This window comes from Megascapheus bottae, chromosome 9 (assembly GCF_031878675.1).
Source record: "Megascapheus bottae isolate mThoBot1 chromosome 9, mThoBot2.hap1, whole genome shotgun sequence".
NCBI lineage: Eukaryota > Metazoa > Chordata > Mammalia > Rodentia > Geomyidae > Megascapheus > Megascapheus bottae.
In genome coordinates, this window is record NC_143517.1 from 36,346,319 (window position 1) to 36,372,975 (window position 26,657).

The 26,657-nt window shown below is 43.1% G+C and overlaps 1 protein-coding gene across 1 annotated transcript in view; it reads left to right on the forward strand.

The window, feature by feature from the left end:
* The first annotated feature begins 1,210 nt into the window (after positions 1 to 1,210).
* The window catches only part of Esrp1 (epithelial splicing regulatory protein 1), a 69,499-nt gene continuing 44,052 nt past the window's right edge, over positions 1,211 to 26,657 (forward strand). Inside the window, exons 1-6 of the mRNA XM_090339073.1 lie at positions 1,211 to 1,618; positions 2,105 to 2,233; positions 3,239 to 3,352; positions 8,713 to 8,827; positions 24,750 to 24,848; positions 24,978 to 25,032. Coding sequence (XP_090195199.1) covers positions 1,487 to 1,618; positions 2,105 to 2,233; positions 3,239 to 3,352; positions 8,713 to 8,827; positions 24,750 to 24,848; positions 24,978 to 25,032 — 644 coding nt within the window. The 5' untranslated portion in view covers positions 1,211 to 1,486. The remainder of the gene's footprint in view (positions 1,619 to 2,104; positions 2,234 to 3,238; positions 3,353 to 8,712; positions 8,828 to 24,749; positions 24,849 to 24,977; positions 25,033 to 26,657) is intronic.

Below are 26,657 nucleotides of genomic sequence, written 5' to 3' on the forward strand. Positions count from 1 at the left end.
CATCAGGTGGCTTGGCTGGGGCAGGGGGGCGGTGATGGCGGACGCCCCGGCCCATGCCAAGCCGGAGCTAGAGAAGCAAGTGTAGCGGGGACCCGGGAAAGTCACAGAGTCCAAATTACAATCCCCCAAAGGCATGCATGGAGGGCCCGCGGAACCCGTCGGGAAGAGAAGGAAAAAAATTTCGTTTGGTCAGATTTAGGCCAACCTTTCCCAGGCAGCCGAAGGCAGAAGCAATTTCAAGTCAGGCCCAAGACAAAATCGACGTGAGAGGGCCCCGGGCCGGGAGGAGGGCTCTGCCGGGGGAAACCAAACAGGTAGCAATTAAAGGACCGGCGAGAGGAGGGAGCGGGGCGCCTGGAGACTGAAGGTCCTCTCCGGGGTCCCCCAGCGGCGGGGCGCGCTGAGTCAGTGCGTGCCGGGCGGGACCAGGTGGCCCGGCGTGCAGCCCCCGGCGTCCCGCGGCGCGGCGCCCCAGGTGAGACTCCTCCCCGCCCCCTCTCTGCGGCGGGGCGCGTCGCGTGCGTGGGGGGCGGCGTGCGCCTAGCTCCGATCTAGGGGAGGGCCGGCTGGACTGCTCCTGCTGTTTGCACTCCAAGGTGTGTTAGGCTGAGGAGCGGCTTTTCCGGGGTTCGGCAGTTGTCCCCGCCACCTTCCCGCTGCCGTTGGCCGGTCCCTCCCACCGCGGCTCGCCCTCTCCGGCGCCGCACCCTGGGCTCGGGCCTCACCTCTGGCCTCCTTTCGCTTCCCACCGCCTGGCCTTTTCGCTTGACCCTTCAGAACCCCGGGCGTCGTTCTCCACGCCCCCCACCCCCGCTCCCCAACACTCAACCCCGGGTAACCTCTAGCAGCGACCCCCCTCACCCTCTCTCAGTCTGGCCCGACCCACCCGCTGTGCGGCAGCCACTTCCCCGCCCCTCCGTCCTCCTCTTCCTCCCCACTCTCTCTCCCGGGCCTCCTCCATTCATCCAGCCATTGTCTCCCGCCTCCTCCTCCCCTTCCCCAGGCGCCCTCCCCCCCCAACCCCACCCTACCCCCGCTGCCACGTCGTGGTTTGAAGGAGCCAATGGGCCGGCGCCGCCAGGTGTCTCTTACCTGCACCACGTGGGGGAGGGGAAGGGGCGGGCAGGTAGAGCCACATCCCAAAACAGAAAAGCTTTCAGCCATTGCGCGCCTCCCGGGGGTGCAGCCCAGCTCCAGGCTTCGGCGAGACGCACGGGCAATTGAATACAAAAAGGCCAGGCCTGCTGCGCCCCGCTCCCCACCCCCTTCCTGCCCTGGGCGTGGAGCCCGGGCCCGGCCAGGTGTGGGCTCGGGTGGCTGGTTACCGCCTTTCGCACCGGCGGCAGCGAGGAGGGGGGCGGCCGCTCTTTCTTTTTCTCTTAGGAGAGGATTTTTTTTTTTTTGAAGCACAGGTTTTCTAGTTCTCACTTCCAACCCTCCTCACCTCCTCCCGACCTCCCCTTCTCCCCCTTCCCCACCTTTCGTCATGACGGCGTCTCCGGATTACTTGGTGGTGCTTTTTGGGGTCACTGCGGGGGCCACCGGAGCCAAGTTGGGTTCGGATGAGAAGGAGCTGATCCTGTTGTTATGGAAAGTCGTGGATCTGGCCAACAAGAAGGTAACTTCCCCACGTTTTTGTTCACCGACTGGGATCGGGGCGAGAAGTTTGTTGTAGAGATCGGATACGTTTAAAGGGGAGGGAGATTAAAAAAATCCTCGCTGGCCCACTTGTGCGGTGGGACCCGAGGCCTACCGACGTCGGAGGAAAGCCGGACTTGTTCTCCGGCCGCCGTGGAGTCATTTCAGTCTCCCGAAATCTGGCCCAGGTGTAGAGACCCGGCGCTGCCGAGCCGGACCCGCAGCGTGTCCCGGGACGCCCGGGCCGAGCCAGGGTGGGTTCCCGAGACCCGGGGGCCCCGGCTGCCGGGCGGGGGTGGGCGGCCTGGAGGGCGCCGGGTCCCCGGCCACTGGAGCTGCCGGCGTCTTCACGAGCTGTGATTCTGCAGCCGGACCCCCTGGAGGGGCGCAGGCGAGCCAGGGAGGTGGGGAAGGCATTTCCGAATGGACGGCGGGGAAAGCTGACCCCTCTTCTCTCCCCCCGGAGGTGGGACAGTTACACGAAGTACTAGTTAGACCGGATCAGTTGGAGCTGACGGAGGATTGTAAAGAAGAAACGAAAATCGACGCCGAAAACCTGTCCTCCGCGCCGCAGCTGGACCAAGCCCTCCGACAGGTGACAGCCCCGAGCCACCCCGGTCCCGAGCGCCGCGAGGCCCCCAAGGGGCGCGACCCCGCCACGAGCTCCACGCCCGCTCCACCCCCCCGGGCCTCGGTGGCAGGGCTCCAGCCGCGTGGGCGAGCCACCCCTGCGGGCCCCCGAGGAGCCCCTTTGGGAGGGCCCCTCTTCCCCAGATTTGGGGTCCAAGTTTTGTTCGTTGTCGCGTTGCGTCCCGAGTGGTTCTTGGGGGGCAGAAGAGGGCCCGCCGCGTCTCACGAGCCGTGTGCGGGCTGAGCGGAGTCTGAGTCCGGGTAAGCCCGTCTCCAGATCCCGACCCCGTGGCGCACGCCGGGGCACAGCCGCCCCCGCTCCGCGCTGGGACCGAGAAAGAGCCCGCCTGCTCTTCAGTCTTCTGAGCTCCCCAAAGAAGGGCTCGGTTCCGACATTCTTCCGTGGCCCGGATCCAATCCCGGGGCGGGTTTGCAAGCCCGAACTTGACGGGCGGCTCGCTGGGTCACCGTGGGACTGTGGGAAGCCCCGCAGCGGGAACGAAGTGACCTAAAAACCGGCTCCCCCGCCCCGGGAGGGGGTGGGGGCGCCGGCGGTGGCCGGGAGCGGGCGGGGTGGGGGGCGCGGGCGGTCTCCGGCAGCCGGGCAGGGCGGGGCGCTCCGCACCTGTGGCTTCGCGCGCGCCCGCGGCCTCGGCCCCGGCCCCGGCCCGGCACACGAATTCCGAATTACATATTCTAAGAAAAGTGACCGGCGTTTTGATTTTAAATTGATGCCTAGAACCTGGCACGTTCCAAGCGTTAAAGGAAAAAAAAAAAGTAACATCAGGAAATGATGATGTAATGTGAAAGCAACCTGTTGGCCAGTTTATGGGAGAGTGTTCTTTGTGGTGTCCCACTGGAGCGGCTGTGGAATGATTGTCCCAGGTCTTGACCAGATGTGAAAAAGGTTGACGAGTTTAAAAATTGTATCTCCGTTGTATCCTTCCCCTTGTATGTCTTCTCCTTTCAGTTTAACCAGTCAGTGAGCAATGAACTGAATATTGGGGTAGGAACTTCCTTCTGCCTCTGTACTGATGGACAGCTTCATGTCCGGCAACTCCTGCATCCCGAGGCTTCCAAGAAGGTGAGTGCTGGCCACTGAAAAAACACACGTTCTGGAAATGACTGGAAGCTTTAAAAGAAAAAAAGTGTATTCTAATTACTATATGTATGCTAGTTTCTGGAAAAATGATTGGTTATGGGGGGAGTGGAGGCTTTCTGAAAAATGATTTATTCAGATTATTCTTACTATACTTTTTCAAGCTGTTGAATAGGAGATGTAACTGTCTTATGGGTGCAGAATTTCAGTGTGGGAAGATAAGTGATGTTGGGAAAAATTGTACTGGGTTAAGGTTGTAGCTCACTTAATGTGAAAATTTCTGGGTTTCTATTTCAGATGGTTGGACACACACACACATTGAAGTACTTAATTGTATGGAGTTGTACGCTTGAAAGTTGAAACTGGGGATCTGGGAAAGGTGTTCAGTGGTACAGTAGATTAGTAATATGCTTGAAACCCAAGGGTCCACCTGTAGACCCAGGGATCTACCTTTATCACATGAAATGTTAAACATGTTTAATGTTGAGTTTTATCACAAGTAAATATATGACCTTTATACAAATGCTTGGGATTGCAGTTCATTTATAACTTAGATGTAGTAGTCTTATTTGTGTGTGTGTGTCGGGGGTAGTATATGCCTTATTTTTCAAGACAGTTTTCCCCCTTTTCCAAAGCTAACATGGGGTCTGCACTTTTCCACAAGTGTGCGAGCACAATAATATTTTAATTTGTAATTATATTTCTATAAAAATACTTTATTCTAAAAAAAAAAGGAGAAACATTCTGGGTATTTTGCGTAGTGGTTGAGTGCTTGCTTAGCATGTACGAAGACCTGGGTTCTATTGGTTCTATTCCTTGGTACCACATACATAGAAACAGCAGGAAGTGGTGCTGTGGCTCAAGTGATAGAGCACTAGCCTTTAAAAAGCCCAAGGATATTTGCTTAGGGCCAGAGTTCAGTCCCCAGGACTGGAAAAAAAAAAAAAAAAACCCTAACCATATCTAGTATATATTCTTTATTAAATTGAGAATTACATGGCAGTGTGGGTAAGGAAGGACCCAGGGTCTTAAAGTGTTCATTAATGTGATACTTAAGTGTGTGTGTGTGTGTGTCCGTCTGTCCGTGTCCACAGGCACTCCATGTGTGTGCAGTCGCGTGCCATTTCTATCACTTGAACTCAGGACCTAAGCACTGTTTTCCAACATGGCTTCTGCCAAACTGCAGTTCCCTTGGAATGTTTGTGAGAGGGGAAAGAGACACACAGGGACATCAGGTCACTGTCTCAGCACCTGTGGCCCAGCTTGGACCTATAGTTTGCATGTAGAAGTTTCTAGATGTGCCTGTGGGAGAGGAGCTAATAAATAAATAAATAATAAACAAATAGTTAAAAAGGAGAAGCAAAAATAATCTTAAGTGAAATTATTTCTAATAACTTCATTAAAAGACTGCCTAAATAACATCTAAATATTATAATATACTTCACTGTGATTTTAAGTAAATGTTCAAAGTCTAGATTTATCAATGTGCTCATACTCAGTTTTTTTTTCTTCTGCTGGTCTCAAACTCATTTATTACTTTCGTTAACTTTTCTGAAGTGGAAGAGATTATGCTGTCTTAACTCTTGGTAGAATGTGGTTTTCTCTACAGTGGAGAGCATAGTTAACTAACTCAGTTTAGCCAATCATTGTTAACATGTCATTACTACTGATCCGAATTAATTTGTGCCAAACTCCCGGCCCTGTAACTTTTCTTTCTAGTAAAACATAAAGGGAGCACTGAGCTTGAACCGATAATGTACATTTAGGTAACTGATTCAAGTTTTGCAGTGAAAACTGAAGATTGACAATTCATGACCTAGACAAGTAGAGTTAGGGCATAGTTTTCTTTCTGTTTCCTGAAGCAGGGAAACCTGGGAAGTTAGTTAAATGTATAATTGAAGTCTGAAAGAGAAGCCAGGTGTGCTGATGCCTGTAATTCCAGATCTCTGGAGGCTGAGGTAGAATGATCCTGAGTTTGAAACTGGACTGGGTTGTATAGGAGACTTTAGCTCTTTAGCTCCAAGACCAGAAAACAATAAAAAGAAAAAAAGAAAAAGCAAGTCTAAAGGAGGAACTGCCTTAAGGATTGAGGGGGTCACTTTGTTTACAAAATCCTTAGTGGTAATTTTATGAAAGGCTTAACTCAGTTATTGTCTTTGATACAGAAATAGAAATGAGATATATGATACATGAGGGTTTATTTTTTTCTTCAGAAGACATATGGAGAGAAATAAAAACTTACATTCTTTCCCTATTGAACCAGAGGAAAGCAGCTGTTAACATTATTTTAGACAGACTGCTTTGCTAGGGAAAATACTTCAAGAAAAAAATTAAGATGTTTTCTTGAGCCACTTCTATTAGGATTAATTAAATATAAGGAACTAAACCAATTTAGCTTCATAATGAAAGTAATTTTGTCTGTTAATTTATATGTAAAGTGGCAACAACAGTGATCTTGATGTACAGAAAAACAGTAATTTTTTTTTTTCACTGGTGATTCTTACCTGTATGTTTAACTGTTTAGGAGGCTGGTATCTAAAGATTGTGGTTTGGAAGCCAGCTTGGACAGGAAAGTCCATGAGACTCATTTTTTTTTTTTTTTTTTTGCCAGTCTTGGGCTTGAGCTCAGGGCCTAAGCACTGTCCTTGGACTTTCTCAAGGCTAGAGCTCTACCACTTGAGCTTCAGCATCACTTCCAGCTTTTTTCTATGTATGTGATACTGAAGAATCGAACCTGGGTCTTCGTGCATGCTAGGCAAGCACTCTACCACTAGGCCAAACTCCTGGCCCCTCCATGAGACTCTTATCTACCAGAAAGTCAGAAACAGAGCTGAGTTCAAGCCCAGGACTGGAACACAAAAGATTTTGTTTTCTTTTCTTTCCTTTTTTTTTTTTTTTGCCAGTTCTGGGGTTTGAACTCAGGGTGTGGACACTGTCCTTGGACACCTTTTTTTTTTTTTTTTTTGCCTGTTTTGATTTGAACTGAGGGCCTGACCTCTGTCCCTGGGCTTTCTCAAGGGTAGAGCTCTACAACTTGAACCATAGCACCACTTCTGCCATTTTCTATGTATGTGGTACCTAGAAATCAATCCTGGGTCTTAGTGCATGCTAGGCAAGTACTCTACCAGTAGGCCAAACTCCCAGCCTCTGTCCTTGGCTCAAGGCTAGTGCTCTGCCACTTGAGCCACAGTACCACTTCAGGATTTTTCTGAGTATGTGGTACTGAGTAATCAAGCCCAGGGCTTCATGCATGGTAGGCACGCATTCAACTACTCAGTTATGTTCCCAGCATGCAAAAAGTTTTTCTAAGATAAACATTTTTTAATATAGTCTTTTAGTTTCTGTAGAAAACAGACCTTCCTTCCTTCCATCCTTCCTGGCAGTCTTGAGGTTTAAACTTAGCACCAGACATTTTTACAAACAGGTGCTATACCATTAGGGTCACATCTCTGGATCTCTTTGTGCTGGTTATTTTTGCTCTGGCTAGCCTTGACTGTTACCCCTTCTGGTGTTTGTGTCTTATGGTGGATGACAGGCACAAGCCACCACACCTAAGAAAGGCATTATTTTTACAAGTCTCTTCAATGTAGCATGGACATTTTTATCAGCATGATATAAGATATTCACTGTTTTAAATAAAACTGTGTAAACTGATTCTTTGCCATTGTATATGGATGTTATCACTACAAAATCATGTATGTATGTATCTGTTTGGTTGTTCAAGGCTTCTTACTTGTTTCTTCCTCCCTTCAGCCACATCACCACTTTCAGGCTTTTTGCTGGTTAGAGATAAGGGTCTCATGGGCTTCTTTGCTTGGATCGGATTACAAACAACTACCAGCACTGACCTATCAGTTTTATTTATTTATTTTGTTTGTTTTATTTTATTTTGTCAGTCCTGGGTCTTGAACTCAGGGCCTGGGCACTGTTCCTGAGCTTCTTTTACTCAAGGCTAGCACTTTACCACTTGAGCCACAGAGCCCCTTCTAGCCTTTTCTGTTTACATGGTATTGAGGAATCAAACCCCAGGATTCATGCATGCTAGTCAGGCAGTCTACCACGAATGCACATTCTCAGCATTTTTTTTTTCCAGTCTAGTGTTTGAACTCAAGGCCTTGGCACTGCCCAGAGCATCTTTGTGCTCGAGATTTGTGCTCTATCATTTGAGCCACAGCACCACTTCTGGTTTTTGAGTAGTTTATGGAGAAGAGAGTTTCATAGACTCTTCCTTCACCTTAAATCTCAGCCTCCTGAGTAGCTAGGATTATAGACATAGGCCTATAATCCTGCCACCATTTTTTTTTTTTTGCCCCAGTCCTAGGGTCTGAACTCAGGGACTGAGCACTATCCTTGGGCTTTCTCAAGGCTAGTGCCCTACCACTTGATCCACAACTTTGCGCTTTTTTCTGTGTACATGGTACCAAGGAATTGAACCCAGGGCAAGCACTCTACCACTAGGCCACATTCCCAAGTGCTTCCTATTTAAAACTAACAAGCTTAGTTTATATACACACACACAATTACTAGAACACAATAGGAATTAGAACTCTACTAAATATTGCAAGTTAATGTTTTGTTTAATTTGTGCATTTGTGAGAAAACTGACATCTGAAAACACAGATGGTCTAAAATAATTATGGGCTAAAAGTATAACAACCCAAATGTATCATAGTTTCATAAATGTTTTGAATAGGATAAAAAAACAGTGATGTAATCTATTTTGCTAAAACAAGATTTTGTTTTTGGCAAGATTTATATTTGGGAACTAATAAAAAAATTGGACCAGATATTTAAGATAAACCTACTCCTACACAGAGTCTGTGTATGTGTGTGTATATATGTATATGTATATGTATATATGCATATATGCACGTGTACCTGTGTGTCAAACCTGGGGCTTGAACTCAGATTGGGCTGAGTGCTATCCATGGGTTTTTTGTTGTTGCTCAATGCTTGCACTCTACCTCTTGAGCCACAAGTCTTACTTCCAACTTTTAGGTAGTTAATTGGAGATAAGAGTCTCAATAACATTACCGTTGGTACTAGCTTTGAACCATGATGCTCAAATTTCAGCTTCCTAAGTAACTAGGATTATAAGTGTGAGGCATTAATGCTTGGCTACAGTCTCCCCCCACTCTTCGGCACAGACATGTGGAGCTCATTGTGACATTTCCATACATGCATATAAAGTACTTAATGATGGATCTTATATTTCTAAATGTTGTCAGCTTGGGTCATAGCTTAAGTGGTAATGTAATAAACTTATATTTAATTGTTAGTATTTAAGGTAGAGAAACAACTACTCCAATTCACCTAGTTTATAATCTCTACCTTGTCCTCCTCAGAATGTATTACTACCTGAATGCTTCTATTCCTTCTTTGATCTTCGAAAAGAATTCAAGAAATGTTGCCCTGGCACTCCTGATATTGACAAACTGGATGTTGCAGCAATGACTGAGTGTATCCTTTACAAGATAACCCAAGAATCATTTGAAAATATAGGTCCAGCAAAAAACAGTCATTTAAGAAACTTTAAAATGCTTTCAACTTTGTGTATACATGAAATTATCCTGTTTTTGAGAGAGGTTACAACTAAAGGATTGTGAACTTTGGATCATTTTAAAGGTAGATTTTTGTGAGATGTTTACATCTGTGCTAAGATTCAAAGTCAGAGGATGGAATTGTTTTGGTTTTGAATGTTTTTGATGGTGTTGGTGAATTGGAGAAGAATGTGAAGACTGTTTTTGGTGCAGATCTCTAGACTATTTGCTCTTCGTTCCTTTGGTCTTAGAGTTCATTTTGGCTTCCTCAGAACAAGTAAAATTATAAAGTAATAATGATTGCTTTTACCCCTCTGAGTTTCTGTACTGTATTCACAACCATAGTTGCTGTAGCATGATGTATTTGGGGATGATAAAATGAGGTCCAGATTGCCACCAAATTTTTTCATTATCAAGATAGGATATTTGATGCATTACATACTAGAATAGTAAATTTTATAGTCTTAAATCTTATGGTAATGAATGATCTTTAGGTGCGAGCTAATAAGTAGTCAAGTGCTAATATATCAGAATGGAAATCTGAATATGGTGTAGATGATTCCTTGACAGCTACTGTGAGAACCACCTCAAACTCCAGTGGAAGTTACTCTCAGAACTTGCTGTAGATACCACCCCTGCCCCAAAGGTATTGTCATGTAGCCCAGGGTGGCCTCAACTAATGATCTTCCTACTTTGCCACAGCAGAAAGGGGCTATAGACATAGACTGCCTTCCTTGGCAGTTAGTTAGTATTAAACTTCCTCATTATTTCCAAAAACCATAATCTGGTTTTTATTCTATCTGATTAGGAACTTCTGCTCTTATAATCTCACTTAAAATTATTACTGACTGGGCCGGGAGTTTGTCCTAGTGGTAGAGTGCTTGCCTAGCATACACGAAGACCCGGGTTCGATTCCTCGGTACTACATACATAGCAAAAAGCCGGAAGTGGTGCTGAGGCTCAAGTGGTAGAGTGCTAGCCTTGAGAAAGTCCAAGGACAATGCTCAGGCCCTGAGCCCAAGCCCAGGACTGGCAAAAATAAATAAATAAAATTATTACCTACCAAAGACCTTATTTTATAAGCTTATGTGATCTGTGGAAGGAAGGGAAAGGGAATCATAGAAACAGCAGGTTTAAATAATGGAATAATGATAGTCACTAGACACTAGGTTGGAATTGGACTTAACTTGGAGGAGAAGGGAGTGGTAAGCAGAGGAAAAGGAAGGAGAGAGTAACAGTATTTATAAAGAAATGTACTCAGACTGGGAATGTGGCTTAGTGGTAAAGTGCTTGCTTAGCCTTCATGAAACCCTTGGTTCAATTCCTCAGTATCACATACACAGAAAAAAAGAGGAAAAGAAAAACAAAAACAAGTGGTACTGTGGCTCAAGTAGAATACTAACCATGAGCAAACAAGCTCAGGGACAATGTGTAGGTCCTGAGTTCCAACCCCAGGACTGGCAAAAAAAAAAGAAAACTCAAAGGAAATGCATTAAATGTACTCATCACCTTACTTTTGTAACTGTGACCCCACTGTTCACCACCTTTACAATAAAACATAAAATGATGACCTGATTTCCTTATAAAGACCCCATCCATCTCCCTACTCACTTTGGTGATAAGGCATTGAATACATATTGTGGGCAGTTTAATCCTTCACATATGTTGAACTGTTTAATATACTATTACAAAGCAAAACAAAAATACCCAGCAGAAAATTCAGGGCTGAGTGTCTCTCAGTGGTAGCACATGTGCTTAGCATTCATGAAACCTTAGTTTCTATCCCGAGAACATACACAAACTGTTAGTAAATACTTGAAAAGTTTCAGATGTCTTAATTCCCTTTCTTGTTTTTTTTTTCCCCCCATGGTGGGGCTTGAACTCTGGGCCTGGGTGTTGTCCCAGCTCAATTCTTACCCCTAAGTCTCACGGACTTTAGTGCCGAGGCTGGCTTTGAACAGGTGATCCTAAGATCTCAGCCTCCTGAGCAGTTAGGATTACAGGCTTGAGCTGCCTCCCCCCACCCCATTTAATTGCCTTTTTTTGTTTTTGTTTGGTCTTTTATAGCTCCCTCTCACTACCTCCACCCCCTTCCCCGCCCCCCAAGATCCAACTAGGGCCTTGCATTTGCCAGGCAAGTGCTCTCCACTAAGATAAATTTCCAGTCCTTCTTGGCTTAATTTACCAAGACATCTTCAATGACAAAGGCAGTATGATGAAAGTTATCTTGCTGTGTGTTTTGGTACATACCTATAATCCCAGCTCTGGGGAGACTGAGGCAGAATTGTGGATTTGAGACCAGCCTTTGGAGGAAAAAAAATCATCTTACCTTCAACTATTCAGTTATATCCCTCCTTCCCTCCCTCTCTCTCTCCCTCCCTCCCTCCCTCTCCCTCCCTCTTTCTCCCTCCTTTTCCTCCCCCCCACCCCATGGCTAGCACTCCACCACTTGAGCCACAGTGCCACTTCTGGCTTTTCCTGTTTATGTGATACTAAGGGATAGAACCCAGGGTTACACATGCATGCTAGGCAAGCACATACTAATAACAGTGTTCATTGCTACAGACTGTTCTTTAGGCAGTTTTTTTTCTTGACTTTTGTTGTTGGTGGTGGTGGTGGTAGTAGTTGTGGGGCTTGAACCCTGGACTTGCTTGGTTGCTGCCTCAGAGCTCTTTTTGCTCAAGGCTAGCATTCTACCACTTTGAGCCTCAGCACTACTTCTGATTTTCTGAAGATAAGAATCTCATGGACTTTCCTTTGTAGGATGGCTTTTGAACCTTGATCCTCAGATCTCAACTTCCTTGAGTAGCTAGGCTTGTAAGTGTGAAGCTCCAGCACCTGGCCTTGATATGTTACCAGTTCAGAAAAAACTGGTTAAAAGTTCATCCACAGGGCTGGGAATGTGACTTAATGGTAGAGTGCTTGCCTAGCATGCATTTAGCCCGGGGTTCAATTCTTTAATATCATATAAACAGGAAAAGCCAGAAGGGTCACTGTGGCTCTAGTGGCAGAGTGCTCTCCTTGAGCAAAAGAAGCTCAGGGACAGTGGCCAGGCCTGAGTACAAGCTCCAGGACTGACAAAAAAAAAGTTTATCCATTTTCTCCTAAGACCTTCACAGGTGTAAATGGGATCATTAGTAATGGACTTTGAAATGGGTATTGGGAGCTGGGAGTAGGTGGCTTCAAGGTTGCAATCCTAGCTACTCAGGAGGCTGAGATTTTAGGATTATGTTTTGAAATCAGCACCAGCAGGAAATTCCACAACAGTCTCATTTCCAGCAAACCACTGGAAGTGGGGTTGTGGCTCAAAGTGGAAAAGTGCTAATCTTGAGCACAAAAGCTTAGGGATGGTACCCAGGGCCTGAGTTTGATCACAGGACTGGCAGACATACAAAAAAGAAAAAAGACATGAAAAAAAAAAAGGAAGAAAGGTTACTTGGGTTACTTTTCTAATGTGTGCCATGTTTTCCAACACTTTGTAGTACTTTTTATTATCTGACCTCTGGTTAAATGAATAGGTTGATGTGTGTGTTTTTCTTTTTCTTTTGTATTTTATGCTAGTACCAGGGCTTGAACTCAGGGTCTCAGGCTCTGGCTCAGCCTTTTTTGTACATAGTTGGTGTTCTACTACCTGAGCCATACCGTTCATTCCTCCTTTAGCTGATTAGTTGCTGATAAAATTCTCACATTTGTCTGTGTGAGCTGGCTTTGAACTGCAGTCCTCAAATCTCCACATTCTGAGTTGCTAGGATTACAAGTGTGAGCCACTGTGCTGGGCTTAAAAGGGTTTTTTTTGTTGTTGTTTTGTTATGCCAGTCCTGGGGCTTGAACTCAGGGCCTGAGCACAGTCCTTGGGCTTTTTCTTCAAGGCTAGCACTCTGTCACTTGAGCTACAGCACCACTTCCGGTTTTTTTCTACGTATGTGGTACCAAGAAATTGAACCTGGGTCTTTGTGCGTGCTAGGCAAACACTTACCACTAGGCCAAACTTCCAGCCCCTGTTTGTTTGTTTTTTTAACTGTATTTTTTTGTGTCTTTTGTTTTGTTTTGGTACTGGAGATCGAACCCAAGACATTGCACTTGCTAGCCAAGTACTTTGTCACTGAGCTATATCCCAGCCCCATTTCTCCTGAAATTTGAAGCAGGAATCTCATGGACATTTAACAACACATTCATTAAAAACTAACAGGATTTTGTATTTATTAGCTTATATGAGTAACATAGAAGGGAATTTGAATACAATAGAAAAAGTATTAGATTTATAGTGATAGGTCAGTTAAAATTAACTGACTTTAATTTTAAATGTTTTGCTTACATATTTTTTTCCATTTAGCAGGCTAATAATGCTGTTAACCTTTCTTAGCAATAGTTTTAGTTTATGCTGGTCTTAGGATTTGATCTCAGGGCCTTGTTCCTGTGCCTTTTTTTTTTTTTTCCCAGTCCTGGGCTTGAGCTCAGGGCCTGAGCCCTGTCCTTGGACTTTCTCAAGGCTAGAGCTCTACCACTTGAGCCTCAGCACCACTTCTGGCTTTTTTTCTATGTATGTGGTACCAAGGAATCGAACCCGGGTCTTCATGCATGCTAGGCAAGCACTTTAACCACTAGGCCAAACTCCTGGCCCTCCTGTGCCTTTTTGCTCAAGGCTAGCACCCTTCTCTGAGCCACAGCTCCACTTCTTGATATGAATTTGTTTTGGTTTGGTTTGGTAGCTAATCAGAGGTAAGAGTCTCACTGGCTTTCCTGACTAGGCTGGCTTCAGTCCTCAGATCTCAGCCTCTTAAGAAGTTAGGCTTTACAGGCACGAGTCACAGCACTCTGCTCTTTATTAGCAATAGTTTTTATTTTCCATTGCAGATGTGACCATTTATTTTAAGCTGCCTATTCAGAGAAATAAAAACTTTTCTAAAGAGGTCACTAAACCAATTTCTGGAGTCAAAGTAATCATAGTACATTTGAATATCACCTTGTGGTCATCTATTTCCACAAAACTTGTAGTGAAGATTAATTAATTTTTTTTTTTTGCTAGTCCTAGGGCTTGAACTCAGGGCCTGCGCATTGTCCTTGGGCTTTCTCAAGGATAGCACTCTGCCACATGAGCCACTGCACCACTTCCAGCTTTTTCTATATATATATAGTATTGAGAAATTGAACCCAGGTCTTCATGCATGGTAGGCATGCACTCTTCCAGTAGGCCAAACTCCCAGCCCAAGTGTTTCATTCTTTTAGACCACTAAGTATTTTCTTTTTTACTTTTTTCTTCTTTGTGTCAGTCCTGGAGCTTGAATTCATGGCCAGTTCTTTTTTTTTGTCCAAGGCTAGTGCTCTGTTACTTGAGACAGAGATCCACTTCTGGCTTTTTCTATGTGTATGATACTGAGGAATCAAGCTGGATTTTCCTGCTTGCTAAGGCAAACACTCTACCACTAGGCTAAACTCCCGGCCCCCAGCTTTGATTTTTAATTACTTCTTGTTGCTGATGGTTGAATACCTTCTTCCCTTTCTCCTTTTTTCTCTTTTCCTCCTTTCCATACAGCCCAACCTCCCATATCAACCATGGTACACAGGATGGTACATTTGTTAAACTGAGCCTACTTTGATCTTCTGATGTTTAGTTTACAGTGACTTATGGTATATGTTATTTGGGCTTTTTTGTTGTTGCTTTTGATGGTACTGGGATTTGAACTCAGGACCTTGGTGCTTGTTGGGCTTGCTTGCTTACTGGCACTGTTCTACTTCATTATGCCTCTAGTCAGCTTAAAAAAATTTTCCCTCTCATTATTTGGTCAGATTTCAGCCTCCTCAGGCAGTTACCATTATAGATGTGGGTTATTAGCTCCTGGTTATTTGGGTTTTGTCAAATAAGTAACAATGTGTATCTGCCATTGTGTCAGGACACATGGTAGAACCAACATATAAATAGTGTTTAGGGGTTTTTTTTTTTCCCTAGAGAATTTTGATTATAAAAAGAATACATTTGCTGGGCAAGGTGGTTCATGCCTGTAACCCTAACTACTAAGGAGGCCGAGATCTGAGTGTCGAAATTCAAAGCCAGCCCAGCACTAAAGACTGTTATACTCTTATCTCCAGTTAATGACTAGAAGAAGGGAAGTGGGCTGTGGCTCAGGTAGGGCGGTAGCCTTGAGCTGAAGAGCTCAGGGACAGCACCCAAGCCCATAGTTCAAGCTCTATGACCTACCAAAAAAAATACTTTAGGGACAGGTGCCAGTGGGATTTTCCCTCAAGGCTAGAGCTCTGCCGCTTGAGCCACAGCATCAATTCCGGCTTTTTCTCTATATGTGATACGAAGGAATCAAACCCGGGTGTTCATGCATGCTAGGCAAGCACTCTACCACTAGGTTACATTCCTTGCCATCATACTGGGTTTTTAACCTAATATATCTCTAATGTTCCTTTGTGCTTGATGAATTCATTTCTTTTCTGTGATATTATTGTCTTACGTGTACTACAGTTTACTCATTGCCTTAGTGAAATACAACTTTGTCCTACTGAAATACAACTTCGTTGAGCTAAGTTAAGCTGTGGTAGTTGTGGTAGTTATGCGTTAAGCTTCTATGAATATCATTGTACAGGGTTTTGTGTGGACATAATTTTTAATTGTTTTGGGTAAGTACCAAGAAGTGGTTGCTGTAACATAACAATTAGTCAATTTTTTATATTTTCACTACATTGTTTTTAATGTGCTTTTTTTTTTTTTGGTAAGAGATTGGAATGAAGTCTTGAGGTTTTGTTTTGCTTGGTCTTTTTTTTTTTTTTGGCCAGTCCTGGGTTTGAGCTCAGGGTCTGAGCACTGTCCTTGGACTTTCAAGGCTAGAGCTCTACCACTTGAGCCTCAGCAGCACTTCTGGCTTTTTTTCTATACATGTGGTACCAAGGAATTGAACCCTTGCTACTCTGGGAGTTACACATGAGCCTCATTTTTGCCTTGGCTATTCCCAAATGTAAGCTTTAGGAAGTATAACATGCTATGTAAATAAAGAATTATGAGTACTTTGAAGAAAGCAAAGGCTGAAGAATTTCTTGAATGCAATTCTGGGTCTTTAGTACTTCCTTCCCTTTGTATTTGTTCAGAAAGCTATTTCTGGTGTTAGTTATTAGGCTTCTTGGTTATTCCAGTTGCACATGTGTTGCTTGTTTTAGCATTATGCAATCAAAGCTAAGAAGACTTTTTCTAAGCAGGTGAACTATACACATTGCATTTTGTAAGCCTTTATGTGTAATCGGGCAGGATGGTGTCATGAGGGGCACAGCAGTGTTTCTGTGACTTTTTGTTTTGTGTGTAGAGGCCTGGGGGCTATTCAGATTTTTGCTCAAGGCTAACATTTGACCATTTTAGCCATAGTTGACCACATTAGCCATAGCTCCACTTTGGGCTTTTTGGTGGTTAATTGGAGATAGTGTCTCATGGACTTTCCTGCTTTGGCTCACATGATCTTCAGACCTTAACATCCTGTAAGGATCATAGCTAGTGCCTGAAATATTACTCATTCTTTTTTTTTTTTTTTTTTTTAAGTCCTGGGGCTTGAACACAGGTTCCTGAGCTTTTTTTCCTCAAGGTTAGCACTCCACCACTTCTGGTTTTCTGGTGGTTAATTGGAGATAAGAGTCTCAAGGACTTTTTTTCCCCCCCGGGCTGGCTATGAAGCATGATCCTCAGATCTCAGCCTCCTGAATAGGTAGGATTACAAGTGTAAGCCATCCGTGCTCAGCTTAGTCATTTCTTTTTAAAAGGTAGTCATTTTAGGGCTAGGAATGTTAGTTAGTGGTAGAGTGCTTGCCTAGCATCTATGAGGCTCTGGGTTTGAGTCCTCAATACCACATAAATAGAAAAAGCCAAAAGTGGCACCATGGTCTCAAGTGGTAGTGGTAGCCTTGAGCAATAGAGCTCAGTGACAGCACCTAAACCCTTAGTTCAAGCCCCAGGACTGACAAATAAAAAAATTTTAGGTAAGCCAGTCGGAGGCTCACACCTGTAATCCTACATACTTAGGAGGCTGAGATCTGAGGATCAAGGTTCAAAACTAGCCTGGGCATAAAAGGATTTGAGACTTATCTCCAATTAACACCTAGAAAATGGCAAGTGGGGTTTGGTGCAAGGGTAGTGCTTTTGCTTTGAGCTGAAGAGCTCAGGGACAGCCCAAGGCTCTGAGCTCAATCTCAAACACCAGCAAAAATACTTATAATGAAGAAAATTGAAAATTGGGTGTGGAGTTTGGCCTAGTGGTAGAGTCCTTGCCATGCATAGACCTGGGTTCCATTCCTCGGTACAACATACACAGAAAGCCGTTATTGGTGTTGTGGGGCAAGTGGTAGAGTTTTGGCCTTGAGAAAGCCCAAGGACAGCACTCAGGCTCTGAGTTCAAGCCCCAGCATTCCCCCCACCCAAAAAAAGGGAAAATTAAAGTAGAAGAAATGGCCTCAATAGCATTGTGATTAAACATATGAGCTCTAGAGTCATTTACCAGGGACAATTTGTTTACACTCAGCCTCAGTTTCCCATATGAAATGGGAAAGGTTGGTGTGAGGACTAGTTGTGTATGTAATCTGTGTAGCCTGTCTGTGGTCTGCCCTCCCTCCTAGAGACCAGGATCCTGGGGACTTCACTAGGTTATCAGCAGCTGTCAGTGACTTGGACAAGGACTTAAATTCCAAACCTTGTTTAAACTGTTTGATACTTCAACTTTGTCATCTTCATGGGACATTTCCCATACAGCATTCAAAGCATAGCTGCATGTTAGTACAGTAAATTACAACATTAATTTGGTTTTTTCTATTACTTATTTATTTTTGCCGGTTCTGGGGCTTGAATTAAGGGGTTTTTCAAGGCTAGAGCTCTGCTCCTTGTGCCACAGCATCACTTCTGGCTTTTTCTTGTAAGTGGTACTAAGGAAGTGAACCTAGGTCTTCATGCATGCTAGGCAAGTACTCTACTACTAGGCCAAATTCCCTGCCCCTAGTTTGGCTTTTCCACTTGTAAAATACTGTGTTTCGGAGGCAAGGCTCCAAGAGATGAGTGACTGTCTAGTAATCACAAAACTCTGATTTGAAACCCCAGTTCCTTATCTCCCTTCCTAAAATATGTGTGTATGCATGTGTATGTATATATATATACACACATGAATATATATATATACATATATATATACATGGATGTGTATATATCCATAGCCTGTATGTGTGTGTGTACATGCACACATATAGTGAATTTGGCTCATTCGACCCTTATGTATTTACAGTTAACTTTCGCTGCCCTACTTAAAAGGTAGAGGAAGCATTGAAACTTCCTTGATGCCTCTTCATATGAATTAGACTATCCCTAAGTGTACAGTTAAGCTGTGCTAGTAGTTGACCTTGTTAGCTAGAGTTGAAGCAGTGATCTTTGGCATCACATTGGCATGTTGTAAACCAAGTTGACAAATACACTGGCTGTGGACAGTAATCAGTTAAGTGGCTTGAAATACTGTATGACCTTACCATCCCTCAGCATTAGGTTGATTTCCTTTGGCTTAATTATAAAATAATATGTTTTAGCTGGGCATTGGTGGCTCATGCTTTAATCCTAGTTACTCAGGATCAGGACTCAAAGTTAGCTCAGGCAGTCCCTGTGAGACTCTTGTCTCCAATTAAGCACTCAACAACTAGAAGTGGAGCTGTGACTCAAAGTGGTAGAGAGCTAGCCTTGAGCAAAAGAACTTAGGGACATTGATTACCCAGACCTGAGTTCAAGTATCACAACTACCCCCATCCCCCCAAAAATGTTTTATTTTTAAAATCTGAGCTTGAATATTCTAGGATAGTTTTGTTTTATAAAATACTTGTTATATTTTCATGAAGTCTCCTTGTTTCTAATTTAGCTCAAGTAAATGTCCTTTTTTCTTTCCTTTTTTTTTTCTTTTTTGCCAGTCCTGGGCCTTGAACTCAGAGCCTGAGTGCTGTCCTTGGACTTTCTCAAGGCTAGAGCTCTACCACTTGAGCCATAGCACTACCACTTGAGCCATAGCACCAGTTCCAGCTTTCTGTTTATGTGGTACCAAGGAATCAAACTATACATCCATCCTAGGCTAGTACTCTACCACTAGGCCACACTCTAGGGCCTAAATGTCTTTTTTAAGACATGCTCCCCTTATGGTTTCCAGGCTGGGCTCAAACTTGTGATGTTGGAACCTTACCTGATGTGTAACAGCGATTTACAGCTATGTGCTCCTATATCTTAAATAACTTTTTTCCTGGTTTGTTTTATTTTCAGGGCTGAGTATATCCCACTCATGGCCTTGTACATGATAGGCCTCTCAAACTCTAAAACTGCGGGCATCCCTAGTTTAAATATATTTTAATGAAATAAAGTCTTTGATCTGTTTTCTTGGTTAATTTCTACCTACATTTTATTTCTTCGAGGGTATAATTGACTTATCATATATGAAATTTTCTTCACTTATTCCTTCATTACAATAGTAGCTCTTAGAGTCTTTTTTAGGTAAGGATCTTACTGTTTTCCTCTTGAAAAGGGAGAACTTCTGAGAAGTAGAGTTAAAACTAAGGTTTTATATCCTTTGCTTCCCATTTTATTGCTGCATAAAATCGTTCTTGCCTTTCCTTCTGCTGGTACATGTTCACAGGGACATTCTTGATTGGCTTCTTTCAAAGTTCAGTGTAACATGAAACAGAATGGCTGTGTATGAAGCTCAGGGCCACAGAGAGTGGTAAAGTGCATGTTTGATCTCCAGCATGAAAAACAAACAAAAATCATCACTATAGAGAAAAATTAGATTGTGCTGAAACCAGGGCTTAGGCCTTGGGCATTGTCTTTGGACACTTTTTGTCAAGGCTAGTGCTCTGCCATTTGAGCCACATCACCACTTCCAGCTTTTTCTGTGTATGTTGTACTTTCTCTGTGTATGTGGTATCAAGCAATCGAACCCAGGGCTTCATGCATACTAGGCAAGCCCTCTACCCGGCCCCCTGAAAAACTTTTTAAAACTCATACAACTGCACCAGTAGCATAGCCTAGTGGTAAAATGCATGCCTAACATGCACGAAGCCCTAGGTTCAATTCCTTAGTAACACATACTCAGAAAAAGCTAGAAGTGGTGCTGTGGCTCAAGTGGCAGAGCAGTAGTCTTGAGCAAAAAGTGTCCAAGGACAATGCCCAGGCCCTGAGTTCAAGCCCCAGGACTGGCAGAAAAAAAAGTTAAAATTGTTTTAAGAATAATTTATTGCTTTCTTCTTTTTACCTCCTGGACTGGTTCAGAATTCAGTTATTAGAGTACTATAAACTTGAAGTACTATTTTGCTTTTTCTTTTGCAATGGTTTATATGTTTATTATTATTTTTTTGTTCATTACCATAGGCATTTATGTTTGACAACATCTGTAATTATCTTACGCTGTAAATAAAAAACAGTCAAAGGGATTGTTACAAAGTTATTCTACAGGGTCCTTAACATGGAAGTGTATCCTTGAGGGAGAATTTTGTGAGATGTAGCTATGGAGAGTTTAAAATTTCTTGTTGTATAGCTACTACTCCTTGTTATTTATTTATTTGCCAGTCTTTGCTTCAACTCAGGGCATGAGCACTGTTCGTGAGCTTTCTCAAGGCTAGAGCTCTATCACTTGAGCCACAGTTCTACTTCTGGCTTTTTTCTATGTATGTGGTACTGAAGAATCAAACCAGGTATTTGTGCATGCTAGGCAAGCAGTCTACCAGTAGGCCAAACTCCTGGCCCCTACTCCTTGTTATTTTAATAGGTGTGATTCCCTTGGCTACAAAGTGAAAACTTAGTATGAAAAAGATAACACTTACATGTGAAAACTAGGTATTCTAAAACTAAATGTGTTAATCTTCTGGCAGGAAGGAGCTTTTAGAATATCTAAACTATATTAATGAACTTCATGGTTTCTCTATGAATTACACCTTTAGTTAAAGGGAGCCTGGATTAATTCTTAATCTGTTTCACAAAATATAAAAATGCTAAGGTAAACTTTTTCCCCTGTTGAGAATACAGTCTTCTCTAATTTTGTATAAATGTAACACTTTGCTCAATGATAGCCTAAAACTTTTTTTCTCACCCTGCTGGGCTGTCCCCTTCCTCATTCCCTCCTGGCTTTTCTCATTTGCAAAGCTGGCTCAGCCTGTTTGTGCTGTTGTAGCTGCCTCAAGGGCAGAATGAGCAAGTTGCATGAGGAGCCATAAATCAGGAGGCTGGATTCATCTTTCCCTCTCTCAAGATCAAATGTGAAGCAAGTAATTCTAAATGTAACGATGCCTTGATAGGGAAAAACGATTGTTACTAAAACATTGTCAGAGAATAACTCTGATTTTTTTTGTGTGTGTTCACTTCAGGAAAGGATTATGGATTGAACAAATGTGAGAAAGGGAGGGGTGTATCTGTGTGAGTGTGAGTGTGTGAAAGGAGATGGTTTGGGCACACAGGAGGTCTGGTGACTTTTCAAAGTTGTCAGCAGCTCATGTTCCATGCGTGATGGGGCAAAGGAAAACGTGTTGGTACACCTCTTGTAGATCCCAGCCAGCCAAATGCAAAAATCATATTCTTAATTAAAAATGAGACTTTAGTAAAATGACTCTTTAGCTACATATATGCTTCACAAATAAGCAGATAAGAAGACTTAACTTTTGATTTCTGTCTTCCTCACCTGTTTTTTTTTTTTTTTTTTTTGCCAGTCCTGGGCTTGAGCTCAGGGCCTGAGCACTGTCCTTGGACTTTCTCAAGGCTAGAGCTCTACCACTTGAGCCTCAGCACCACTTCCGGCTTTTTTTTTTCTGTGTATGTGGTACCAAGGAATCGAACCCGGGTCTTCATGCATGCTAGGCAAGCAATTTAACCACTAGGCCAACTCCCGGCCCCTTCCTCACCTAGGTTTTATCTATAAATTGAAAAAGACACTCCAGGAAGGGTGACTTAGCCCAAAAAGAAATACACCCTCTACCTGACTTACATAACTTTAACCACTCTGTACATCTTACTAATAACAATTAAAAAGAAGGTTAAAGCACCTTAGATAGTACTGCTCAAAACAAATTAAGCAAAGTTTCTTACTTTCATTCAGGGAATTGTGTATATATCATCAAATTAGAGCTTAATTGTAATTCCATTTCCATCATTTCCCAGCAAGGTTGACTAGGTGAGCTGGGGAACAATTTTTTTGTTTGTTTGGTCATGGGACTTGAACCTTAGGCCTGTGCATTGTCCCCGAGCTCTTAAGCTCAAGGCTACTGCTCTGCCACTTGAGCCACAGCACGATTTCTGGTTTTCTGTCGGTTGATTGGGGATAGTCTCAAGAACTTCCGTATCCAGGCTGGCTTTGAACTGTGATCCCCAGATCTCAGCCTCCTGACTAGCTGTGATTACAGGCATGAGCCACCAGCTCCTGGCTGAACATTTTTTAAATTCTTCTTTCTCCATCCTGCACGCTCTTAACCCACCTGGGGAAGCTATTGTAGAAATTAGAAGGAACACATGGTGATTGGCATAAAGTGGAACTTAATAAATTACTGTGTATGTCAATATAATCTTAAAAGAAGTTACTGTGTCTACATTCATGTGCGATACCAGCACATAGGAAATGTATAATGCCGAAGAAAAGTAATCTAAGAAGATTGTATCTGATGGGCTCTTAAATTGATGGTGTTGCCTAGAGCAGATAGGGAAACCTTTGGTACTGTATGGCAGGTCTGGTGCAGTATGGTCAACAAAAGTGAGAAGGCTAGATATCTGTCACCATTTATGAGATTTGATGTATTTAACGTGATGTTCTGTCATAGAGTTACTTGATGAACATTCTGGTAGTTCTGTGGCAACACTCAGTGTATAATTGCAAGATGACCTCAAACTTATGATCCTAGGCCTTCCTAGTGCTGACATTACAGGTGTGTACTATCATACCCAACTCGTACAATGTTGTACATTATATTGCATTATGAAATTGGCATATTTCACTCTGAAGCTGATATGATACAAATGACCACAGTATTGAAATGAAACATTAATCACTGTTGGCTTCATGAGGTAACTATTTTGATTATGATTTTTTAAGTAATAAACATCTTTTCTCATTTTACCCTCAATTTGAATTTGAGCCATATATCTAAAAGCCATATTTCCTAGTATATATTGACATGGCCCAGAACCTTATTTTAGTTGAAATTTATTTCCAGCATTTTAGAGATTGAGACTAGAAGATTCTCAGACATACCTGGGCTGTGTTTGTGTGTGCATGTGCATGTGTATGTGTGTGTGTGTCTGTTTGTGCACGTGTGGCTACTGAATTCTTGAATTGTTTCCAAAGTATACTTTTAAAGGGCTAGCATTTCCTCCATTTAATGACTAAACAGATTTTGGAAAGGAAGTTTTTTGTTTTGTTTAGTTTTGTTTGCTAGTCCTGGGCTTGAACTCAGGGACTGAGCATTGTCTTTTGGCTTTCTCAAGCCATAGGACCACTTCCAACTTTTTCTGTGTATGTGGTACCGAGAAATCGAACCCACTAGGCAAGCACTCTACCAATAGGCCATCCTCCCAGTCCCGCAAGGGAAGTTTGAGTATAAGAAATAGTGTCGCGGGGCTGGGAGTTTGGCCTAGTGGTTAAAGTGCTTGCCTAGCATGCATGAAGACCCGGGTTTGATTACTTGGTACCCCACATACATAGCAAAAAGCCAGAAGTGGTGCTGAGGCTCAAGTGGTAGAGCTCTAGCCTTGAGAAAGTCCAAGGACAGTGCTCAGGCCCTGAGCTCAAGACCAGGACTGGAAAAAAAAAAAAAGAAATAGTGTCGGGCTGAGAGTTTGGCCTAGTGGTAGCGTGCTTGCCTAGCATGCACGAAGACCTGGGTTCGATCCCTCAGTACCACATGCATAGAAAAAAGCTGGAAGTAGTGCTGAGGTTCAAGTGGTAGAGCTCTAGTCTTGAGAATGTCCAAGGAGAGTACTCAGGCCCTGAGCTCAAGCCCAGGACTGGCAAAAAAAAAAAAAAGTGTCCTGAGGGGAGGGAAATGGGGACCAAGACATGAGAAAGGGTATCAGTGTTTGTGAAGTAATGCACCTTCTATCTGGTGAGTATAATGTAACCCTTCTAATAATTACAATTAAAAATATAAAAAGAAATAGTGTCCTCAATAACATGAAATGTCCATTTCAGACATTAGGACAAAAGTTACCATTTAATATCTTATGGCCTGGAGTGTCATTACCATGTGTAAGTTACATGCAGTAAAGATGAATACAATGAAAGATTTGTTTTTCTTTTTCTTTTTGTCGGTCCTGGGACTTGAATTCTGAGCCAGGGCACTGTCCCTGAGCTTAAAGTTAGCCCTCTACCACTTGAGCCACAGCACCACTTCCAGTTTTCTTGTAGTTAATTGGAGATAGGAATCTCATTGACTTTCATGCCTTGGCTGGCTTTGTACCGTGGCCCTCAGATCTCAGCCTCCTAAGTATTTAGGATTACAGGTATGAGCCACTGACACCTGTCTTTATTGTTTGATATGTAGTGTTCTGACTGCATACACACATTCTCAGTGCATTAATTGCCAGACATGGCATTTGCTATTGCCTAAGCAAAACTTGTGTGTGTGTGTGTGTGTGTGTGTGGTGGGGATGCTATTTATGGTTCCTCAACAGGACTGACTAGGGCATTTGACTCCAATGGGTAAATCAGAGACTTCAGGAAATGTGGATGGAGTTTTGGCTGATGAGAAATATCCTGAAAGTTCTAAGGAATATGTCCTGGATTCTTGGCTCTGTATGAAACCAAATGTGGAGATATCAGTGCCCTTATTTTACCTCTCCAAAATGTTTCCTTAACTTAATTTCACAGGTTTAAACTTCGAGAAGAATAGTTCAGTCTCCCGATATGGAGCCTCTCAAGTTGAAGATATGGGAAATGTAATTTTAGCAATGATTTCTGAGCCTTATAGTGAGTATTACTTTGTGATCATTTATTTCTGGAAACTCATCCCACTATTGACTATTAGTTTGAATTTCTTCCTACAGCTTTACTCTCAAGTAGTTAAAATAATGACTTCTATGTTCTTCCCTTTTTTAGACCACAGGTTTTCAGATCCAGAGAGAGTAAACTACAAATTTGAAAGTGGCACTTGGTAAGAAATTGAATAGTATCTTACTGGGTTGTTGTTGTTGTTGTTGTTCTGCTTTTGTAAATTTTTTTTGTCAGTCATTGGGCTTGAACTCAGGGCCTAGGCACAATCCCAGTCAAAGCTAGCACTCTACCACTTTGATGAGCCACAGCACGACTTCCAGTTTTCTGATGGTTAACTGGAGATAAAAGTACCATAGGCTTTCTTACCTGGGCTGGCTTTGAACTTAGATCCACATAGCTCAGCCTCCTTATCTTGAGTAGCTAGGATGTAGGTGTAAATCACTGGTATCTTTATTTGAGTTTTAAAAAATTTGTTTGTAGGCCAGGAGTTTGGCCTAGAGATAGAGTTCCTGCCAAGCGTGCCTGAAGATCCAGGTTCAATTCTTCAGTACTACATAAATAGGAAGAAAATGGCAGAAGTGGTGGTTTGGCTCAAGTGGTCTAGCCTTGAGAAAACCCAAGGACAGTGCTCAGGCCCTGAGCTGAAGCCCAGAACTGGCACCAAAAAAAATTTTTTTCCCCCATGGGCTAAGTATGGCTTAGTGGCATAAGTGGTTACCTAGCAACTGCAACATCCTAAGTTCAATCCCCAGAGTCAAGAAGAATTGTTCTTACTCATTTTGCAACATAAAGCCCTGCTGTATTTGTGCTGTGGTTTCTTTGGTTAGCTTAGTTGTTTGTTTGTTTTTGTCCATCCATGGGGCTTGAGCCTTGGACCTGGGCACTGTCCCTGAGCTCTACAAATCAAGGATAGTTAGTGCTCTACCACTTGAGACACAGGGCCACTTCCAGTTTTCTGGTGGTTAATTGGAGAAAAGAGTCTCACAGACTTTCATGCCAGGACTGGCTTTGAACCATGATCCTCTGATCTCAACTTCCTGAGTAGTTAGGATTACAGGCATGAGCCATTGGCACCCAGCTAGCTCAGATATTATTTAAAGTAAGTTTGTATATTGGCATAAAAATTTATAGTGTGGTAGCCTGGAGTTTGGCATAGTGGTAGAATGCTTGCTTGGCATGAACGAAGACCTGGGTTTGATTCCTCGCTACCACATACATAGTAAAGACAGAAATGGTGATGTAGCTCAAGTGGTAGAGCGTTAAGCCTTGAGGAAAGCCCAGGGACAGTGCCAGTGCTCAGTCCCTGAGTTCCCCCCCCCCAAAAAAAAAAAAAAGACTGTGGCTTCTTTAGTCACTCTCAAGATATAAGATATATTTTTATATCTTGTGTTTATATTTGTGATTATTTTAATATTTTCAATTCTCTCTGATTAGAATAGGTCATGGTTTTCTTAGAACTGTGATTGAGAGATAGCACTGAGATTTGAACTCAAAGCCTGGTGCTTATTTAGACTTATTAGGCAACTGGACCCACCACTCCTGTCAGCTTCTGCATTAAGCCAAAGGAAATATACAGGGAGGCATATGAAATGATGATAACTCTGTGAATATAGATAGACTTTGCTGTATTTGTCAGTCACTGCAGTAAATGAAATTTAAGAATAGAAAGTTCTAAGAGTGTCACCCATAGAGAGACTGAAAGCCTATCTAGTTGTAGAGAAAGTGATTCATGAGAAACATGTAGGATTATTGAAAATAAGTACCTAAGAAGGACAGAGCATCAAG